Below are 23347 nucleotides of genomic sequence, written 5' to 3'. Positions count from 1 at the left end.
GGTGGTGTAATTCCCTCGCCTCCAGCAGGACCTTCCCCTCCAGCTGTGCCCCAGCAGGGTCAGTAAGTCGTACCCCTCACAGGCAAGGTCTGCCTGGCCGGGGGACGCTCTGCGCTGAAGGAAGCGGGAGGAGTGTCGATGGCTCCCTTAGACAAGGCTGGGTGCACCCTGGACCTTGACCAGGGGTGGGAAAATCATTTCCAAGCCTTGGGTCAGGTACACCCAACTGGTTTAGGGAGAAAAAGCTTTGCTTTTGGCGAACTTGCAAAACTATTTTGCCTGTTTCTGAATTTTCCTGCCTACGTGTGGATATCCCTTTGCTTTACAACGCGCCTGCCCGTTGGGCGTTACGGAGGACTGCTGCTTTGGAGCAGCTGGCTCTTCCAGCCATGCTCGAGTCCAGGCTGTGGACACATGGCGTTGCCTAAACGCCGGCTCTGGGTTCCAGTTGCAACCCATAAGGTTCCCCTGAGCCCCACAGACTGATGTGATGCAGCCACTTCCTGGCATGGCCATCCCCGATGCCCTCTGTGCACAGAGTAGAGAGAAACGGGCCCTTTGGAGGGACACACGGCCTGCTCCAAGAGGGAGATCGGCGTGGAAGCCCTGCCCTGCCAGCCTTGCTTTCTCTCTGCTGACCCGCGGAGCAGCTGCCCGCTCGTACGTGTCTGAGCAAAGGTGGAGGGAACCCCCGCTGCTTTCCACTTCCGTGGAGCGGCCTCTCTGCCATTAGGCCTCCGTGCCGGGCCGTGCGGTGGTCCCCTCTCCAGCCAGGACAGAGGTTTCGTGCTGCTTCAGTCGGTGTTTCTGACCCCTCAGTGACACCCTCGCGGAAAAAAACGCAGGCAGGGGATAGCACAGGTGGGCAGAACTGGCGATGGCCTTGGCGTTTCAAACCTGACACGCTGACCTTTCTCGGAGATGGATCTTGCTGGTAGGTTACGTGGCCCTTACTTTTGGAAAACTGATGCTAGCATAAAGCGTATTATAATAATTATTTGTGAAATAATAATAGCATATTAATGACATGCAAATTACTGATCTAGGAATCTAGCACGCCCGTAACGATTCCCATACTTTTAATGTCAACATTAAAAGCAACATCTAACTAACAGTGATAAGGCAAATTAACATTAATAACGGTTTTGACACTAATAGCGAGTTATCATTATTTTAAAAGTCTTTCCTGTTGCAAGGCTCAAACTGATTTTTAAAAAGCCACACCACCTCTCAGCTTGCTGTCACCGACGCTTTTCCTGCAACGCTGCACGGGGATTTTGCTCTCGTTCTTAGCAAAGGTCTCTGTGGTTGCACCAGATTTCCTGCTCTGTCGTGGGGACATGAACTCGGGAAACAGGAGGCCACCTTCACCCCCTTCAGAGACCTTTGCAGAGCAGCTCTTCTCTAATCGAATTTGGTAAAATGTTTGATTAGCAAAGGATTTTTAAAAACGCCATCAGTGTGCAGTGTTGAGTGGCTAGAGCCTGGGGAATTGGATCAAGGCTTGGAAATTCTTTTTCTCTCTCCGCACAGCCAAACTCATCTCCTGTGGGCTTCACGTGCTCTGTTAGCATTAGTTTTATTTATTCAGCACCCGTGACCACAGGACCATCCCCCATCACCAACTCACACCTCGTGCAGTGCATGACTTTGGTTTAAGCAGGCACAGCCCTGGGCTTTCTCCCCAGAAGGATGCTGTTAGACTCCCAACTGCCCTTCCAAGGCCCCTGGGTACCTTTGGCAAATGGGGTCTGTGGAGCCAGCACCCACAGAGGAAGGCTTCCAAAGGGTTTCCGTCCTGCCTGAGCTAGATTCCTAGGTCAGTAACCTGCGTGGCCACCTGACATGCAAAATCACCTCTGGGGACTTCAAATCAGTAGTTTTTAAGGTTAGAAAATTGTTGTCATCTACTACTGAGTACAGAGCATGAAGAGAACTGCTGAAAAACTTCTTGGTGCCCGTTTCCCTCGGCACCTGCCATGCGTAATCCCCCCGGATGTCTGTCTAGTCTCGTTTAGGCAGAGCGGGGAGGACAGGCTGTATTAGGCCGCGTGCTTATGCCTTGCCGTGATGCAGCCCTGTTGAGTGCAGTGTCGCATTCAGCACCGCACCTTCACCGAAGACAGAAATTACCCCCAGGAAGCAACAGCCAGAAGCGACAAATCCTCCCGCTGCAGTACTGGCACGCGTTATTGGATTCAGGGAGCAGGTTTGGCCTTACCCTACTGTTCTGGCTTTCAAAACAAAGACTGCAGCAAAAGAATCTGCTCTTGATCTGCATGACAGAAGATAAATACAAAACACTCAGACTTCCTGGGATGGCAGAATACCTACCCAGGCTCCATCGGGTCCAAACAGCTCTAAAAAGTTGCCAATGAATTCCCTTGACTTTTCCTCCCATTTCTGAATGAGGTCATGGCTTTTCTCTTCCACCTTGTAAACAAATTCCTTTGACTTTTCCTCCACATTCTTGACTTTTTCTTTCATTTTGTCCACTTGGTTTTGAAAGCGGTATTTCTTCTCCTGTTTTAAAAGTGTGGACAGAGATTAATATAGAGGTACTTGGAAATGATTAGCCACTGACAGTTGAGAAGAAGGGAAAAACTGCACTAATGTACCCCAATACATATGGCCTTGGTTAACTATGCCCACGTTATTTTTATAGATGCAAATTTAACATTTTTGGCATGAAATGCAGAAGGTGCACACTGGAAAGACCATCTTGTGTGATTACTGTGTTTAATCCACTGCACAAATCTCTCCGTATTTCCAAACTGAGTGTGCTTGGAAAACGATACGGATTGTGTGAAGGGTGCAAGTAAGAAATCAGCAGCTCAAACTTCAGCAAAATGCAAATCACCTTGGGTTTCCCAGCAAACGCAGCCCACTGCTGACTGGCCAGCCTGGATGGTAACTTGGACCAAAATGTCTCTTGGGTTGGATTTCTGCAGAGCAGAAGGAAAACTCTCTTTGATTCCAAGCCTGGCTAATACAGGAGCTTCTGGCTGCAACAGCAAGACGTGCGTAGGCCAGCGGCTTGTGGCCAGCAGACTTGATAATTAGGAGTTTACTCTCTTTTCTGCTAAGTCACACAGAAAGGATAGGGACAGGGAAGATCATGTTAGGGGGCTGATGTTGGGCCAAGCTTCTAAAATACTTCAGGGTTAAAGGGCTTTTGTCCTGAAATGCTCCCGTGCTCCTCAAATGTGCAGGACACATGGCAAAACTAACGCTGTGCCCTTGAAGGTGTCACGGTCTCCGCAGAGGCACGGCTCCCTGTTGGCTTTTAATTTCCTGTGAACTTCATTTAATGGGCACTTGAATTTGCTGTTGAAACAAATAGTTTTTAGTGCTGAGGTGGGTTTTGTTCGAGCCCATGAATCGCTAGAAGAACCGTCTTCACAGGCTACAAGGCCAAACAAAATACTCAAGATCCACACAAACCGAACTCACTTTGCACCTAATCAGTCATCAAGCCTTACTGTAATGAGGAAACCAGCACTTTTCTGGAGGCTGGAGGTCTGGGGCATTTTGGGGTGTTTTGGGGTTTTTTTTTGTTTGGGTTTTTTTTCTTTGGTTATGCGTTTGTTTGGGTATTTTTGTTAAACACAGCCTCTGGGGCAAGTTAGTATTTCTGCATGTCAATTACTGTAAGCTAAGTAACCAAACACCAGCAGAGACTTCAGGATACATCAGTGTCTGGGACTGGGGGAAGCATACCTTATGCAGCAGTATCTTAACCTCAGAGCCACTAAAGGATAAATTTGAACCCCTCCCCGGGCCTTGATTTAACAGAAATTTGCAATAGTGATCCTTCTGTGTGGAGTACTTACAAGTAGGATTTTTTTAGACCCCCAAAAAAAAAGCGCAGTGAAATAAATCTGTCTGCCCTGTGATTTATCTGCCAGGCTTCAAAATAAGGAGAAAGTAAACAAAACCCTCAATGAAATGACACAATTCGGTCCTTCAGGAGGGGGTTTCCCAGCTCCAGGGAAGCAGGTGGGAAGTCCTGCTGTGAGCCAGCTCAGTCACAAGGAAGATTTCCGTTATATGGGTTATCTCAAGGCCTTAAGACTTGAAACAAAAAATGAAGGAAAGTAAACTTTCATTTCTGTTACGTGTTTCATAGAATCATGGAATCACAGAATGGTTTGGGTTGGAAGGGACCTTAAAGATCATCCAGTTCCAACCCCCCTGCCATGGGCAGGGACACCTTCCACTAGACCAGGTTGCTCAAAGCCTCGTCCAGCCTGGCCTTGAACACTTCCAGGGATGGGGCATGCCCAGCTTCTCTGGGCAACCTGTTCCAGTGCTTCATCACCCCATCTAGGAAGTACTTCTTCCTGATATCTAATCTAAACCTCCCCACTTTCAATTTAAACCCGTTACCCCTTGTCCTGTCACTACAGGCCCTTGTAAAAAGTCCTAAAGTGTTTACTCCTCGTGGGAGGGTAAGGTACAGTCTGGCATGTGGGAGCTGATTAATTTAAACCATCCTTTCCAATGGCACTCTTGTCCTGCCTCTTGTGGCTTCCAATGCCTTCAGCATCATGTACATACCAGCTTCCCAACACGCTTCCTTGTCTTTTAAAAACCATTTTAACTGCCCCTAGTAACCTCACCGCTCAGCATTTGGGGTTTTGGATGTTGATTTTATCCTATTGTGCTGTAGAAAGTTTGGATACCAAAATCTTTGCCCTCTGGGCTGCCTTCTGACAATGGGAATGAAGAAAGCAATCGTGTCATTAATCCCTACAGCTCGAGGAAGAGGAAGCAGCAGTTTTATTACAAATGTGAAAGCATAAGATGGAAATGAAGCTGCTAATTAATAGAAGCAATTAAAACTAGCCTCAGCTTCCCAGGTTCTTTTAAATTAAGCTCTTCCCAGCTATTTTAAAAGCAGCAGGAGGAACTTTTACCTCTTAACCTTTACTCTGCATTCAGGGTCTGAGGAGAGAGCGTTTCAGAGGCACGTGCAGATGGGTGTACTTACATTTATAAAGCTGACATTCAGCTCTTTGGCGGTGTAGCCTCGTTGGAGGTTGCGCCGGGCATACACGTCGTAGTCCCGGACGATCCTTGTGATGATATCCGATGTGGAGATGCCTTCGGTTCTCTGCGTTGGTACAAACATTCCTGAGCAAAGTGGGAAAAGAAAGCCCGCTGAGAAAGCACGGCAGGACCAGGCACTCCGGGAGGTAGCTGAGGATGAACACAAGAATGCTGGACCAAAGGCGTAATAAGATTTGTCATCCTGCCTAAATCATTACCAGTTCTTTCCTGTTGTTCCTGTGTGAGCTGAGGGAAGGCACGAGGCTGCCGTACCATTTGTTTTTCCTATTCCTCTCCTTCCGCTCTACTATTGAAAGGCTGTTCGCTGCTCTGCTGTGTATTTCCACTCTCCCCTCTGGTCCTGTGCTGCACCATCTGCAGAGTAAAACAGACCAGCCTCTGGCCCTGGCCAAAGCCAGGCCGTCGAGTGAAAGATGCATTACAACAGCTGGAAAACACCTTGGAGGTGCCAGCAGCTTCTAACAGGAAGGCGAAGTGTAATGGTAGTGTGAACAAATACAGATACGCTGTAGGGACTGAGGGTATCGGTCTCTGTAGCCCCCGTTTCACATCCACTTGGCCGTGTCAGTGTCATAACCACGCTCCTTGCTCTGGCAGATCTGCCCCTAAAAAAACTGGCCATTTATAAATACTGTTTGTATTTTCCTCCTCACAGCTGAGGTACATATTGCTTTTAATTGCTCCTCATCAGGCCAGGACCACTTGAACTGTTAATGTAAGCCACAAAGGCAACAATAGCAGGGTGCTAGCACACCTTGGTTTAGTAATTATTTAGGGCTACAAAAATTTACTGCTATCACTCATTCGTAATTGCAGCATCAAGCTGCTGAGAGAGCTGCAAGATAAGCCTGGAAATGGTTTTGCAAAAAAAGTAGTGCTTGGTCTTAAAAGGGTGCTATAGCTACTGGCAAACTAATCCTCACACGTTCGCTGGAGTAGGCAGGCACTGCTAGCTAATTTCACAGGGTTAGAAAAAGATCTGGAGAAGGAATCAAGCAGCTTAGCAGGCTCTTGTAACTAAATGCTATGTGATATTTTTTCCTTCTGATCTCCAATTAATACTCTGCTAAAAATGAGATTATTTTAATCGCGAGCAGGGAGGTTTCCCTGGTCGTGTTTCGGGCTTGCAGCAGTCACTCAGGGAACTATTTTTGGAAGCAGTGAAACCCACTTTGAGCCAGAAGCCTTTACAGATAGGAGCTGCAAGAATACACGAACAAAATCCAAACCTTACCCCTGCTAAGCCAAAAGCAGAATTGTTCTCAAGTCGATACACAAATGCACGTATGAGAACATTAACTTCAGTCACTGCTTCTGCTTTCATACGCTTCCTGTGTTGGACTGGTTCACATTTTCTCAACTCATTGTTCACAGACATGCAGAGGTTTAGTCAGTGCACCGTTACCCGGCTCACCATCATCTGTACATCCTCCCACCTACTGAAAGAAGTGGAGAAATGGGAGTCCGTGGGCATCTACACGAGGAGCTCCACACTTCCCGTGTGCTTCTCTGCTCCCCAGTAACTTGATGGGGGAAAATGGGAGTACTGCAAGTAAGGAAAATGCAAAAATACATCCACAGCACCGGTCTAAAACAAAGCCCCTGGGAGAAGGGGGCAATTCATTATCCTAATAATGCTGTTCTGGAGCGTTAGGGCACCAGATCTCACATCTCTTCACAGATAAGGTAGCGTTATTCCCAGTTTATCCATAAAAAAATTCAGCCATATAAGGCTGAAGTTACTTGTCCATCATCTTGCAGCAATGGACACGGGCCAGGCCGCAAGTCCCTGAAGCTGTAAGCCCAAACTGCTCGGCAAAGTTTGAATTTCTCGTCAGGACGCGCGCGCACTGCACCGGTGCCCAACAACCGCAGAGAAGGATGTGCCAGGTTTGGGCACTCTCCAGCTCAGTCTGGGAACGATGCAGTGACACCAAGGGCTCCTGTCATGTTGTCCTGTGCACTCGGCACCTTACAGAAGAAGAGCAGAATAGCTGCCTGTCCAGCACGTATGCTGTTTGTCCCTCGGTGACCTGTCCTCACCAGAGGTACCTTTGTTCCACTGCCTCCTGAAGGAAGCTGGTGTTGGCTCTGAAACTGTAGAACAGCCGTTCCCAGCGGAGGGGTGTGACTCTGACACCAGAGTGAGGCTTGCAAGTGGAAAACAATCAAGAACTGCTGCTATAAAAAGCTGCTTCTTCCAGCTCGGGTCAATACCTGGTCTACTGCTGCCGTGGTATAGCTTGAGAAGGTCACTTTGCATGACAGATTACCATCAGGCAGATTTGCTCCGGAATTTTAAGCCTCCAATATACGTTTATGTAGACCAGGAAGAGGATGGATTCACTGGTGTGCAAAGCATCACCTCCAGGGAGCAGGAGAAGGAAGGTACGATCAGTTCCTCCTCCCGCACGGTTCACTGTGTTAGGATATCTGCTGCTGGCAAACAGTGGCTTAACGTTATCCCTTTGGATTGAATTCAGCTTCTTTGAACTGAAAAGAGACAAACTCCTGATGAGTCTGGTATGTTCACGTTCAATGCAATACGGTAGTCAACCAAACTGCTAAATAGTCATGGCGAGTGAATTACTCTGGTGCTGATTTAAACCCTCTGCCGGCGTAGAGAAAAGCGTAAATCAGAAGTGGATCCTAATGACTCCTGAAGGCTGCCTGTGCTTGCCCATATTCAGGACTGGGCTGTGTCAAGGAGTTTGGTTTGCAGTTATCAGCAAACCACTGACCTTGGCTGGGCTGCTGTGGGAACTGAACTAATTTTCATGCTTTCAAAGCTCTTAGTCGTGCCCCCTAAAACTGTTAGATTTAGAAACCCAGACGAGACTCTTTCATGACAGATCTGAATGATTTCCTGGGGGTTATGGCAGGAATTCAGCCAAGGACATCCTCTGCGGTTGTACAAAGTGAATCTTTCTGCTGACGTCAGCAGGACCTACTGTTTCGGTGTAGGAGAATGTGATATTATCTCTGCTTCTCTACCAGCAGCTGTGGTCAAAAGGCAGTAAAAGAATTTGAGCTGAGGCTGAAATGCAAGTTGCTAAAAATGTTAAGTTGCCCTTACCTGCCTCCTTTATGTGTTTGTATACGTCATCCGAGCCAGCGGAGGAGTACGGGATGTCATCGTGGGCTACAAAGTCAATCTGCCAGTAAACAGAAGAAGAATCACAAACCACCACCACTGAATTGTGGTTCAGTGGGGTGTTGTTGTACAGCATCACCTCTTTTCTTGACTTGAGCTGACTTGCTTTTGACATTCTCATCCTAAAGCCATCACTCAGAATATTGCACCAGCTTTAGGCCTACAAGGTCAGTGATGATGGAACAGAAAGCTTGTCTCCAGAAGCACTGCCATTAACACCATTGCTCTGGCTGATATGCTGTAGAAAACCTAAGATAACCCGCTCCCGCTTTTATTGCTACTGGAAGAGCTAAGTCAAGTGACTGAGCCTTGGCTTTCAAAACCACGGAGGAAGGATTATTGGTTCTGCCTCCTTAGGGCTGGGCATATATACCAGTATACCTCGTACTGTCATGCTGTCCTTTCATCACCCAGTGACGTGGACATTAAAATATATCTTAGTTAATTATGCTTCTGTTAAGATTTATAATCAGCACAAAACAGTCAGTAGCACACAAGAAATTCTATCCTGCCTTTTAGAGGACGCATGACATTTTTACTGTTGCTGGGTAATTGTTGCACCTGTTGACATTAATAAGAAATGTGCCTTCAGTTCAGGACTTTAACAGGACTTTAAGCACTATGTGATAACTTTCCTGGTTCACAATCTCCTTTCCCGGAAGTCAATTTATGAATAATTCTTCAGTGTTATTTTGCCATTCAAAAATCCCACTACAGAAATCATCTCAGCATATTGAGGAAAAAATACAACATTTTCTGACAAAGATGAAGGCAAGCAATGCCCTGTTCCTGATTTCAGTGACTGGAATTAACTGCATTAATATTTGCTCCAGCTAATAGGATTTCACAGACTTGCTGTTTACTCTCGGCTGCCAGTCTACAGAGGGCAAGGGAGAGATAAGGGGAGAAAGGTACCTTATGTTTTTCAAGGAACTCAGGTGTCAGTGTCCAGGGTGCATCTCTGATGACCTCATCCACATAACGACAGTGTCTGAGGGCTTCATATCGCTCAGTTTCATTCATCACAGTGAAGCCTTTGAATTTATGAGTTAAATCATCACTGCAAACTAAAATATGGAAGTATCAACAAAATGGATCCACACTCAGCAGAATTAGCATGACCAGCAGTTGACTATTTCCTGGTAATTCCTTTAAACACTTCGTTAATTAGCTAGCTAATCAGCTTAGCTAATTTTGGGGTACTCCAGGGCATCTAAGAGTTCTGCTCAGGGCTGGCAGGTACAACCATAGACTTCTGAGAGATCCTTCCCTTTCTGGAGCTGCAGCCAAAGCCCAAGTGAGATACTGTAGGATATCTCAAGCGGTAGTACATGCACGTGTCGGGGTAACTCAATCCCACTCTAAATGGGGATTTCATGAGCTGTGAAATTTCAGGGGTGATGGACAATGCTTTAAATACAATCCAAAAGTACAGTCTCAGCAAGGACAGAGTGCTCGCAAACGTCATGTAACACAAAATGGTTGAGGCAGGGAGGCACCACTGGACATCACGTAATCCAACCACCCTCCTCACAGCAGGGTCAACTACAGCAGGTTGCTCAGGGCAACCAACTGCCCAATTGAGTTTCCAAAAATGGAGACCTTTCAGCCTCTCTGGGTCTCCTGTTCCCACATTTTGTTCTTATGTAAACAACACTGAATGATGAATTTGCCGACAATGGTCTAAATCACAGTACAACAGTTTCTCACCAAACAAACGCTGATGGAAAAAAGTCATGGCAGATTTTATAGGAATCTGTCTCTGAGTTTAACTCTGATCTCAGCAGGTTTCTTAGAAAAGAAGTAAGGCTTGTGCCCTGTTCAGATGAGAAGTCACAGAAGGAAGCCCTGTGGAAAGGACTGGGAGAAACTGTATGCTCTAGTGGAATGAGCAAGTCCAGAAATCCTGCATCTTTATCTCTGGATGTACCAGTACTCTGCCACATTGCTTTTAAAATGAGGGGAAGCAACACCCATCTTACCAGAGGGCTATAGAAGTTAGATATTCTCTTTCTACCCACATAATGTTGCATAAAACACAGTGGCCTGTCCCCACAACTGTAACTCTGTCCAATATTACAGCTATGATAGTCATTTGACACCCCACATGGAATAATGTGAAACCCATTTATAGCTGGGACGGAGTGGTTGTCCTTCACCACAGGTCAAACCCGTGCCTTTGGATCTCACTTGCCTGTGACACTGGGACAAACAGGAAATGTACTTGACAAATGATAAAAGCAACATTATTAGTGCTGCAGGGGAGTGTGAGAGCAGCCCTACGGCTGCTGCTTCTTTCCAATTTGAAAACATCAACCTATCAGGCAAGGCGCTGGCAAAGATGCAGTCTTTTTTGAGATCTAAAATGGATGTTCTTGCTGTGATGGTCGTTAAGGACCTTTACAGGAGGAAAAATGTAGGAAGGCTTAGATAGCCACGGAGTTTGTGCAAAATTGAAAGCCAGATAATAATATACATATGAATTTCAGCTAGCAAAATGCTACTCTATCCTATTATGTCATTTTTGATGCCTGCTGACAAGAAATTTAATGGAGATCAAGACATTTTCAGTAGAAAGATCCCTTCTGGGATTGTATTTTTATTTATTTACAGCCTTTATGTCATCTTAAAGCTACCCTCTCCTGGAAGAAAGGATCTACTCAAATTATTGGAAAATGGTAATTTTTGCTTGAATTCTGTAGAAAGGTTTGGTTTCATTTTTTGAGTACCGTTTGTCCATGTACAGTGCAGACACAATATCTCTGTATTTCCTTTTGAGTTTGTCATCCTGCTCTAATGACTGATTTGCTACGGTAGAAATACCTGGTTTTCTTAAAAAAAAAAAAAAAATCTTAGCTCCAAATAATTGTCTTCACAATGAGAGATAAAAGGGGTTGGTTGTGGGCCCACAAAGACACACAACACCAGTGCTTTTGCAGCACAAATTGTGTGTGGGTGTGGAAAGGTACCCATTTTTTGAACACGCTAAGATGCGGTGCCTTGCTGGGAAAAGGTGCTGATGAGTGCTGGCTGCAAAGTGAAGCTCTGTCACAAATTCCAGAGGAGCCAGGCTTTTGCCCCAGAGCTCGTTGCCTGGTTTGGGACAACCCCTACTCCTTTTAAAGTGACAGCAAAACCTACATAACTGGCATTTTTAATAAACCTCACAGTTTTGCACTTGCATTTGAAGATGCGGTGCCTTGCTGGGAAAAGGTGCTGATGAGTGCTGGCTGCAAAGTGAAGCTCTGTCACAAATTCCAGAGGAGCCAGGCTTTTGCCCCAGAGCTCGTTGCCTGGTTTGGGACAACCCCTACTCCTTTTAAAGTGACAGCAAAACCTACATAACTGGCATTTTTAATAAACCTCACAGTTTTGCACTTGCATTTGCTGCTTCTGCAAGCTATCTGGCTCAAAGGAAAACAAGAGAGTTCTAAATGTTTCCTTCACAACAAAGGGATGTCTCCTTTTCCCACCCAGAAAGGTCCATGGGAATTGCCACAGATAATGAACTTAAGTGTAAAACTGAAGATTGTGTTTATAAGAAGATTTTGCTTTTCCTTTGTGTTGGAGGAAACACCTTTTAACTGATTTGGGACAGAGACACAAAATAACGTATCTTACAAAGTGTCTGAAGTTTGCATTCACATTCACTTTATCATCACTGATGTAAGCGCTTGAGCAGCTGAAGGTTACTGTGGAGTCACAGAGAGGTTTGGGTTGGAAGGGACCTGAAGGACCATCCAGTTCCAACCCCCCTGCCATGGGCAGGGACACCTTCCACTAGACCAGGTTGCTCAAAGCTTCATCCAGCCGGGCCTTGAACACATCCAGGGATGGGGCATCCACAGCTTCTCTGGGCAACCTGTTCCCGTGCCTCACCACCCTCTCCAGGAAGAATTTCTTCTTCGTATCTCATCTAAATCTACCCTAATCTACCTGCTTTCAATTTAAAGCCATTGCCCCTTGTCCTATCAAATATGTATGTGAGGCATAAATCCCAGAGGTGCAGGGAAACTGGAACTAAAATGCATGTTTACGAGGCCTCGCAAGAGCAGGGCTTGCACGGCCAGCTGGGCAGGACACAGCCGCCCTCCGGTCACTCCTCAGCATGTACGAACTGCTGCACAGCTGTCAGTCAGCCACACAGCAAAAGAAGATGATATTCACAGCAAAAAAATACGATAAGAAAGTAACCAGCCTGGGGACACTTCCGAGCTGAAAACTACGTTCAAATTATGACCTACATTTGGGTCTCCAACAATAAGGGGCTGGATTTAGCTTCCCTGCTGATGTTGAAGGCTGGGTCTGTACACACAGTACTGACCTGGCAGCCAGGGAACGTGGGCTGCCCCTGGCTGACGGAGGGACCAAGCAGCCAGAAATAAATGAGCGGTTGATCTCATTCACTCATCTCCATCTCTGAACAATTTTGAGCGAATAACTGAAAAAGGTAAATTATTCATATGGAGCTATTCTAAGCTCAGAGTCATGCAGGCACCCGCTTTAACTAGAATGGGAATTGTGCCTGTGCTGCTGAGGGCAGAATTTGACTTTTACTTTAATTGATGCAATTGTAAGACGTAATTCAAGGCAAATCACCTATAGAAAGCCCCTGGAGTGAAAGCAGCATTCAAAGTCATAGTGTATAAACAGCTGGGGGCGCGAGCACGGCAATAACGCTCTGGTATTGAGGCACAGAAGCCTAAATCCAGTGCAATAAATAACTCTGATCTTACCTCCTACTAATAAGTAGCTATTTGGGAAGAGAGTTTTGGCTTGCATAAGAGCTCTAGCATGGCCAGAGTGGAAGAGGTCAAATATCCCATCTGCATACACTCTGACAGGTCTGTCAACTGTGGAGAAAGAAACACAACAGTGATTTTTCAGACCCAAAACAAGTTGCACTTAATTCTACCGGACAGATTTTTGTTCCCAGATCAGATGATTGTGGAGATCCACCCCAGTTCTGATGCTCAAAATGCACCATGGGTGAACTCACAGTGTTTTATCCTGCTCATTATTTGTTCTTCTCTGTACTCTCTGCTGTTTTCTCTCACACTTACCCTATTTATTATCATCCATCATCCCCATATTCTAATTTAGCAAAAATGTCATCTTCCTGCCTCATTCGGAGTTCCACCATATGTCTTGTTCTTTTCTCTCTGCCTTTCTAGTCAGTTCTGCCTTCTGGATTTTAAAAAAAAAATTCCTTATTTTTTCGTATCATCTCCCTTTTCCTCCCCTCTGGTCTGCGAGTTCCTTTTTTCCACAGCTCACCACTGTAAAAATGTATTCCTTAGCTCTTCCACATAAACCTTTCATGTCCCTTTTCCCATCCTTCCCCCAAGCTCTTCCAATGAGCCTATAATTTCTTTTCCTCCTGCTATCACCCTTATAACTTATCATCCTCCTGCTATCACCCTTATAACTTTTGCTTTCTGTATGACAACTTCAGCAGCAGCCTCCAGACAGAAAAAGGACTTGCTTTACCAAATGACACGCCTGGCAGCTGTGCCACAGAGAAGTCACCTCCAAGCAAAAGGACAGCAGAGATGAGAGCAACAGAGCACAACCTCCATGGACTGTGCTTCGATGCTACAGAGAGATCTCTGCTGTCAGGACATCCAGGAGTCCATGGAAATATGGGGGCAACATTGTTCCTTGCAGAGCTGACTGGAAGGCTGGGGATTACCTCTATAAACTGTACGTACTTTAAAAGCTTATTTTAAATATGTAAAATAAGTATACGAAGGCTTTTTTGTAAAGAATCTCATGGAATTTAGGGGGTTTGAAGTATGTATTTGGGATTTCATATGAAATCATCCTGTTTCCCTAGCCCAATCAGAAAGGTAGGACTGGAAAAACTGTCCAGATAAAGAGTTCCAAAATTTGGCACAGTTTCCTTTCCAAGGGCAAATGGCCTTTAGGGCCACTTAAGGTCTGACGTGATCAGTAAGAACATGAGTGAAAGAAAAGGTTTCCCAGAATACAGAGGCAGTACAAGAAGAGAATCCAGGAAGTGGCCACTACACAACCCAACTGTAGGCTGGCAAGCCTTCCTTCCAAGCAACACGCAGACATCCACAGAAGCATCCAACTCTTAAGTTGAAACATTTTCTCTTGTTCTTTCTCTAGAAGAAGATAATGGCCCTCTAGCCACTGGTTCCTTCCCTATTAACTGACAGCACCACATACCAGGCTGGCCTTTCTGCTTCCAAGCAGAAGGCACAAGTGAGCATGGACAGGTGCTTGTAGGGGAGAACCTGTGCTTTGGGGGCACCCACGGTGCTGCTGATGTTGCTCTCTACACGTACCCGGTGTTCCCAGACGGGCTTGTGCAATGGTTAACTTCTCATGGGGGGCTTGGCACTGACAGCTTGTTTCGTCTGCAAATGGAGCGGGTGCTGTCAGAGTCTGGAAGGGAAAAAACCCACAAAGTCAGTCAGTTTGTTTCTTCCAACAAGTAGTTAAAGAACGATTTAACTGTGGCAGTATGCTGTAAGCAGGCTTAATGCTGGTTTGTTCCCTGGGGATTTCTGATTTTTGGTTACCCCTGAGCATACACAATTCACACAAGGTAAAACGATGAGGAAAGTAAAGCTTCCCAAACACACCATGCAACTTAATGCTTTGTCTCCGTTGAGAAGCTCAAGCATTTCTGAAGTTGGTGCAGGTACATAACTTTTCCATTTGCCGGGGTTGAAGCCAGATTCGATGTCCTGACAAATTAATCCTTGGTTTGGTCGCAGTGAGTCCAGAGGCCTAAGATGCAGAATGTATTCTGCCATGTGCAAACGACAGCTGGAAAAACTAACAGGGATTTAGAAATTTAGCTGTCCATGCCTATGTAGGAAGTTATCAGTGAACAGAACCTCAGATATTTATTATCTGCCATATGGTCTGATATGAAAAAACACGCTTGTACTGCTCTTGGCATGAAACCTTTATGAAATCATAGAAACAGCAAACTACCACGAGCTGAGTTTTGGGTTGCTTTGTTTTTGAGAGATGAGGTGGTGGTAGAGACAAGCTGAAATATATCACTTAACTTTGTCTCCACCATGATTTAGCTGGGACCTTGTGGCCTTGAAGCTGTGGCCTGGCTTGGTTTTGAGTGACCATTTGTGCAATGCACAGCTGTCTTATCAGTCTGAGCACCTATGGTTGAGCAGAATCTCTCTTCCCCTTTACACTTTTTTTTCAGCTTTTGGATGCTAAATGCTTAATCACCAAGCATTTTTTTTATTTAGCACCCTGAGGCACTTTAAGACGTGTCATGCCTAATTGCTGCTGACCACTGGGCTCAGTGGCTTGTTGCATGGAAAGATCAGAGGACATTAGTGAACAGCAGCAAAGACTTTTAAGCAAAGTGAGCTCAAAGATTCATATCCAACTCTTTGTGCTGTTTTACTATTCATTTTGTTTACCGAAAGCACTAAAAATTTTAAGTGATTTCTTTTTTTTCTCTCCTTCCATTTTTCTTTCCTTTTTTTCCTTCATCTTCAGTGTTGCAGGAAATCACCTGAGGTAACATTAATATCCTAGTGATGAAAATCACAGCTTCTCTGCACAAATAAGGTTAAAAATGGAGAAACTACAACCAAGTCCAAGTTTCTGTCTGGGTTTTGCGGATGGGCACTGTTCTTCAGGCCACCCACGCCGCACAGCATAGAACATTACACATAATCACAGCGTGCCAGCTCCTTCCTTTATTTTCTAAACACTGTCTTTTTGCTTCTGTCTTTGCGATCACTGTGTGCTAACCTGTCTTTTTATCTCCAAGCAAGGTCAAGTTACACAGCAGCCCGTACAGCCTGGTTCATGCTGGGATAAAGAGGAAGGCAGAAATGTTAAAACAATAATGGCTATGGTCTGAGGCCTGCAAACTGGTAATCAGATCCTAGCTTGGCAGAGGCTTGGAGATTAGAGGCTCCTAGCTTGGAGATTATTTGAAGAAAATAGGCCTGGTTTGCAGCAAGGTATTTTTTTCTCCCTAGGCAAAGGCAGTGGTGCTTTTTATTCATGCAAACACCTTTGCAACACCAAGATTTTTCTTTTGGATTCTGCTCAATGGAGAACCACCTCTATCTGCTTCCCATCAGCCCGGCTTTTGTAAATATTCATCATTAAAGCTTGCATTACAACCAAGGGCTTAGAACCAGACTTGTCAATATTCCCGCTACTCTGTGACCTGTCAGTCACTGGACATGAATATACATTAAATACAGTAGACGAAAATCAGCAATATTCTATCAAAGCCACATAGAGAAATGCATAAATACCATGTGCTGTCAGATCAAGTAAAACACAGCAACAGCTTCCCAATGACTATCCAACCTTATTTCATTTTGCCTGGCCTAGAAAAAATGTTGCTGAGCTTAACAAAAACACCTTTTGAGTAAAATGAGACGATTTGGTTTGCATATTATAGCATAAGATAAAATATTTCAATAAATTATTAAAAAAACCCAAATAATTTATCAAATTTCTTCCTTTTATAGTAATATAATTATTTGTATTCTTTCCAGTTTCTTGTCAGTAATAACTAGAATTGGGAGAAGACAGCAAGTAATTTATGTAGCAGCTTTTTCATTTTGGTTAATCCACTAAAGTACTTTGTGAAGTTCACTATAGTTTTGCCAATAAACAGATGATTAGACAAAGACTGTGCAAATGTACTTCTGTCTTTCTCGGCCAGATTTTTCCCTTCATCTGTGCCTTCGTTATTTTTTAGGCATTTACATTTTGTGATTAGTCAAGCAAGTCAGATTAGCCTCCTATTTCGGACCAAGGTAAGCTTCTGAGATCTGCATCACGCTGTTGCAGGGTGCTCTGTAGCCTGTGTGAGTTCAGTGATGAATTATCTCATTTTGTTTGTTCAGCACCTGCCTCCTCCTTGCATTATTTGATATTCTTGTCCTGGAAGCTTCAGTAAATTCACCTGTACTCAGCTATTCTCTGTCTCTCTCTTTTACCCCCTCAGTCACGCTTTCCAGGCTGAAGAGCTTTACCTCATTTATTTGTACCTTGTATGGAAGTAGGTCCACAACTTTGATTATTTTTGTTGCCTTTCCCTGTTAACTGCAAGGTAGTTTATAGTGCTTGAACTGGTAACTCTTCCAGTTTCTGGAGCTTTAATAGCTAGGAATAGAAAACTATTTACACGGTGCTCACACTTTGCAGTTATCTTTGATGATGTAAGCACCTTACACCTGGTGTCAGCAGGGAGACCCTACTTTCATTTAAGCAGTGAAATGCCACACTGTTCCTGTGTTATTAACATGTGGTATCTAGAGAAAGCCTCTTACATGCCATAAATGCAGAAGGCATTGTAATATTAGGACTCGTTAATAATACTTCCTTCACAAGTTGTTAAAAAACTCTTGCAATGCAAGTCTTATTTCCCGGGAATGAAGACTCTGCGTTCCACCATAACTAAATTCACTTCCTACAAATGAACGAATGCAAAAACATCATGTCCAATAACCCTTGCATGTCAGAAACTATGACAAGTTTAAAGAGCGTCTTACTTGCATTCTCACAAATTTGCAGAATAACCGAATGATGCTCAATAAACATCAAGAAAAAGAAGGTAGGTAAAGGGGGGCTTCCCAGCAAGCACCTCACAGCTCCATTTGCACCCAGTAACGTCTTTGTAACCCCCCCACTGCATTTAAGAAGAGAGCAGCCCAAAGATGGGAGTGCAGTGTGGTAGGCAGCCCCGAGCTGGTTCTGTGGCTGGGATACTCTATGAAGAAACCCTACATGACAGCGAGACGCAGCTATTTTCAGGTGTATCTTGATGCTGCCTTTTAATTATCACTCTTTGTAGTCTCTTAGGCTACTGTAGCCATTTAAGTTAGCTGCTAGTCAGCAGACAAACATTCATAGCCTATGTTTCCAGTGGATTAAAAGGAAGTGGTCGGTGATCTGTAGAGGAGCAGGAGTCATACCCCTGAAATAACAGGTCAAAAGCACGGCACCTCCACACCCTTTCTTTTGTTTACAGCCTGTAATAGGAAATAATTAATTGTGTTATCGTTTGCTGTATGTTGGTTTTTGGTTTTGGTTTTGGTTTTTTACATAGCAGCAAGGAAGACAGAAATATTTTTTTAAATGGGCAAATGTAGACCCACCAATGTCACAGTGCATCTGCCATTGTAACTCTGCCTGCAGGGTGATTGTATATAACCTGTGCTAATGGAAGGAGCTACTATTTTCTTTTTGGTTTTTTTCCTTTTTTTTTTTTTTCCCCTGGTTGGCACAGCTACGCTATCTCCCTCCCCACGACACAGACAAAAATGTTGTTCTCTTCGTAGAGGTAATAGTTGTATCGTCATCTAAGATTTTGCCATCAACAAAGGTCTAAGAAAATCTTGAACCAGTACGGCTACGAAACTTGGTAGAGCAGGCTGGGCCGGTGCTTATAGAACAATTAAGCTGGTAGCCAAATTCTGTGGGAGGTCTGATGCTGTAATCACCTTTTATCTCAGAGGCAGTATTTAAAACAGATAACTGATTTCACTGGAATAAATCACATGGGTAAGATCTACTCATATGAGGAAAGATTATTTTGGGAACCTGCTCCTGATATTGGCAAACAATAATTACAGAGCAAAAAAACCTGACATCAATTTAAGAGACATTTAAGAGAAAAATACTATCAAAACGCTTGAGAGAGAACTAAAAATACATGCTGAGGTTCTGAAGTATGAAGACCCTTGGCAAGTGGAAGAACTTATGTTAAGGACTACCAAGGTCTTCTCTTAAAAGTTCAGGCAGTCAACGTTGTGAAAAATGAAAACCATGTTGTGTCATGTATTGCCTTTAGTAACCTTGACCCAAACAGGTAAATTTATGAGCAGTTAAGTTGTAATTTAATGCTACTGCTGGGTGCCTCCAGGTAAACTTTTCACTAGCAGTTCCAATATTAACGCATGTATCAAAAGAAACTCCAGCCTGTTCTCCCACAGTTCTGCTGACTCAGAATGAAAACTAAAACTAAAGGCAAACTAACCTAATAAGAATAATTTTAAAAATATATCTCTTTGCAAGCATTTCACATTGCCTTATTCACAATTGCTTTTTTCTGGGCTTTATCTTCAAGCCAATATATTTTGCTTGTCATTAGTATTAAGTCAGTAATGATTAAATGCAAGATGCAATTACAAAGTGAAGATATAATAGAAGAAAAGCGGCTTTCACTGCCTTCTCAAGAAGCACAATGATGTATATATGTACAGATTCATAGATTATGAAACTAGAACAACTATTATATAATCTAGTCTAATATTTGCAAAAGGCCAAACAATTTCGTGACAAGATCCCTGCATGACAGCCATGACTTTTGACTGAACTGGAACATGTTACTTAGAAAATAAAATCCATTCTAGAGGTAGGATAGGCCCCAGGTCAAGCAAAGCTCAAGCAAAAGAACTGCCAAGGAAGCACTTCAATCTCCATGATCATCATGTGGAAATGTGACCCTCAGCAGGTGACCCATCTGGGCCTGCCCCTCGAGCACAGCTGGGAGCACAGCTGGGAAGAGCACTGCATAAAAATGACCCAGGTAGGACTCCTTGAAAGAACAAACTGCAGCTAGGGCAGCGGGCAGCCTGTGAGCCTAGGTCCTGTCAGATGGCTGGAGACTTCAACAAGCCGTCAGATGTCCTGATACTGAGGAAGGATATGCAGTATGTCAGGATAAAGAAGTACGTGGCTCTTTCAACAGGGCACTGGTTACCAAGCAGCAGCCGGCAGCCCTCCTCGCGAAATGAGGACATTGCAATGACCGCGGAACAAAACTGCCCTTAGTGCCTTTGCAATTCAAAGCTGAATGGCCGGTGTTTGCTGGCCCATGATTAATGCTGAGGGTTGGCCATGGTTAACAGACCAAAAACGTCTAACCACTGCTCTAACGCCACTCAGTGTTTCCTTGATCAATCCAGAAACTGCAAATAACGTCAATTCATATATTTTGGATTTCTAAGACCCGTTTCTTTTGACTTGCACATTACTGTGCACAACTGGTGTAGGCTTCAAAGGACCTAACTTCAGCTTTAACATAGGCAAGGGTTAATCTACTGAAAGCAACTGAGTTATAGCAAAGATCTTGGGTGAATTTGGCCCAGTGTTCAATCTCTACTTGTACTTCTACATAAAAATACTTAACTTGTATCAATTACTTCATGGCAGATGTAGCACAGTGTTTCCTATAAACCATTACTTAAAACAGAGCTATGTTGAAACAAAAGGAAAAAAAAAGGGAAAAAGAAGTTATTCTTCCTGCACAGGAGACACGTACTCTCTGTGGTTCCCCAGCTGGCAGGCAGAAGCAGCCTGGGAAGAACTATTTTCCCATAGGGAGTGCACTGGGCTTCTCTAACAGATCCCTGATTCATCCAGTGCCTTTCACAAGAGCTTCTCTATCACCTGATGACATCTGTTTACGTGTGTGTAGAAAAGGAAAGTGGATTACATGGAAACGAAGGTATAGGCATGTATTGGGACAGACATTTCTGGCTGCACGGAGTGCCTGTGCTCGATCCTGGATGTGCGCTACACGCTCTGCACACTTCTGGCCCAAGTAGTCAGTAATCGGCTCCTTATTCCACATGTCTTCTGCTCCACATCCGTGTATGTGCTGGCTCTCTTTCTACGTTTTATACGTTACGTTATAATGTTCTATATGTTTCTGAGGAGGGGGAAGTTCTAATCCTTTTTAAAGATATGACACAAACTTTCAGAGTAGCAACAACAGCACTGTTTAGGACTCAATATTCTCCTAATAAAAGCTGCTTCTAAAATAGCACTGCATATATGCAAGCAAGGAATACAATACATGGAATGTAATGTTTGTTCCCTATGTTTATATGTCATCTGTGAATCCTATGAAAAACAGCTGTAGTTCTGTATATCTGACACACATATTTCAACATGTCTTTGCAGAGACTATGGCTTTTTGGAACATACACCAATTACATATCCTTTGATGTAGTAAAGGCACATCATGGTAGATTTTTGGTCTCCACAGGCAATTTTTTTTTAATGTGCTGCAAAGATTGCTATGTGTCCCCAAGCACAAACCACATCTGGCATGTTTTTATGGGTTTGTGCTTTTATGTAGTAGCCAACATTTATGAAAACGAAAATTAATCCTGAGCAAAACCCAATGTGTAAAGGACCAAGAATATATTTGGTCAAATAAAGTCATTTTGGGTTCCTCCAATGTAAGGCTCTTCACATATCTGTTTATGCTTAGTTCTATTTTGAAGTAAACAGATGGCAGACCCCCTAAGTCATAACATCTCGTGAGAGAGAGACAGATGCATGGGACACTTCATAAACACAACAAAACTCCCTAAATTCGTCATCAGGTCCTCTGACTCAAGCTACATATACAGTGACACAGGAAAGATAAATATGAAGATCCATGGAAGCTCATGGAAATAAAAGATCCGAAATATTCTAGAGGTTGCATCAGGCCCTCTCAAAACAGTTTGCAAATATGAAGGGAGTAAGGCATCCAGGGATGAAAATGTAGGCATCCACAGTATACACACTTTTCTTGCAATTATTTCAAATTTTGTGCTTAACAGCAGCAACAGGGAAAGCATCTAGAAGAGTCCAGTGCTCCCTTAAACCATTATACAGCTCTAATGAGTGAAAGTACTGAAACTTTCTCCTCTACCCTTCAATTAAAAAAAAAAATCCAAATGTATTTGAATAATTTGAGAAAAAAAAATTCATGTACTCTAATTTCTTCTAAAAAAATTATAAACAAAATAGCTAAATCAGCTGACACCTAAAATGATGTGACAGCTGTGATCTTCAATTGTACCTGACTCTCATTCTCCGAAGTAGTGTAGATTCAGTGGTCCCAAGGTATTTGGTGCCTAATCCCTATGGAATTGTAAAAGACTGTAGCCTCTGAATCTTAAGACAAGGCAGTAGAAATAAGCCCAGCAGCAGGCACTGGGATTGCCAGGGTGAACCTCAAATGGCCCTGATGCTTACAGTGCCTTGGCAGAACACGTTTTATGTGCCATATGGATGGATCCTAAGTCTCCAGCTAGTCTCTGTCCTTGCAGTGGTGATGCTAAGCAGAAAAAACTAGTTGGGTACTTCCACACAGGACCCTGATGCCTTTCCTGCAGAGGCAAATGGGATCTGGTCGCAGCTTTCTGGGAACAGGCGTCTGATGGTAGCGTGTATGTCACATAACCATAATCTCAGGAACATCCCGGTCTTCCTGGTGTCACATTGCCAGGGACAGAGCAGGCAGAGCAAAAAGCACCTGTCTGCTTCTTTATGTCATCTTGAAGATAGACTCACTTTACTTTAAATTCACAACAACTGCTGCTTAATTCCTGACTGGTCCTGTACCCACCAACATCCCCACAAGCACAGGCCAAACCTACCACTTACCTGTCTACTCCCTGTCCTCCCTTGTAGGTCACCTCAGCAATTCAGGTGGTTTTCTGCTTACCTAGTTTCTTAAGGCTCATTAAGTTGTGTCTAACTTTAAGTGCTGCAGAAGAGCCTGTATTGCTGATCTGGGCTTAATCTCACATTAGACTCAAAGCACAACGAGGCAGGTATTGCGATGGAATCGTACATTTCATTGCCCTGCACGCCCTTAGCTGGCCTAAGCCCAAGGACTTCAGCCCGCGCGGAAATAAGACATCAGTACCCAAGTCCCAGCAGCACTGCCCCAGATGTTCTCACTGAGGCCTGTGTTGGATGACACAGATGTGAAATACGAAGGAAAGAAGCTCTCAGCATATTCAAGGGAAAGATGAGACCAAGCAGTATGTTTTGAAGTTTGTTTTCAAGTAAGTTTCAATGTGTGTTTGGTTTTGCTTTATCTGCAGCACTGTCCTTATAAATTGCCATTGTTTCCTTTTGTGAAAGACACCATCTGGAACTGTCTTCCTGAACAAGGTGTGTGGAAATGCCTGTCTGTTTCTCTCAGGCTAAGGACTGGTAATTCTCGAGGTGCACGCTGATCCTTCAAGGAGCTGCCTACATGTGGGACCATAGTCTTGTTGAGATCAAAGTAAACTTTTGATCCCATGGGATATTATATATAATTTATATATTATATATAATATATAATTT

General features: G+C 44.0%; 1 protein-coding gene across 1 annotated transcript in view; it reads right to left on the bottom strand.

Annotated features, from left to right (window-relative positions):
- Positions 1–14641, bottom strand: part of PCYT1B (phosphate cytidylyltransferase 1, choline, beta) — a gene marked incomplete at its 5' end in the record, with an annotated part of 17002 nt that extends 2361 nt beyond the window's left edge. The window contains 6 exons of the mRNA XM_010155115.1: positions 2335–2523; positions 4994–5136; positions 8150–8228; positions 9143–9294; positions 12964–13080; positions 14542–14641. Coding sequence (XP_010153417.1) covers positions 2335–2523; positions 4994–5136; positions 8150–8228; positions 9143–9294; positions 12964–13080; positions 14542–14641 — 780 coding nt within the window. The remainder of the gene's footprint in view (positions 1–2334; positions 2524–4993; positions 5137–8149; positions 8229–9142; positions 9295–12963; positions 13081–14541) is intronic.
- Between the last annotated feature and the right edge of the window lie 8706 nt (positions 14642–23347).

Source organism: Eurypyga helias, unplaced genomic scaffold, assembly GCF_000690775.1.
Source record: "Eurypyga helias isolate BGI_N326 unplaced genomic scaffold, ASM69077v1 scaffold37660, whole genome shotgun sequence".
In the NCBI taxonomy this organism is placed as follows: domain Eukaryota; kingdom Metazoa; phylum Chordata; class Aves; order Eurypygiformes; family Eurypygidae; genus Eurypyga; species Eurypyga helias.
This window is presented reverse-complemented; position numbering and strand designations above follow the sequence as displayed.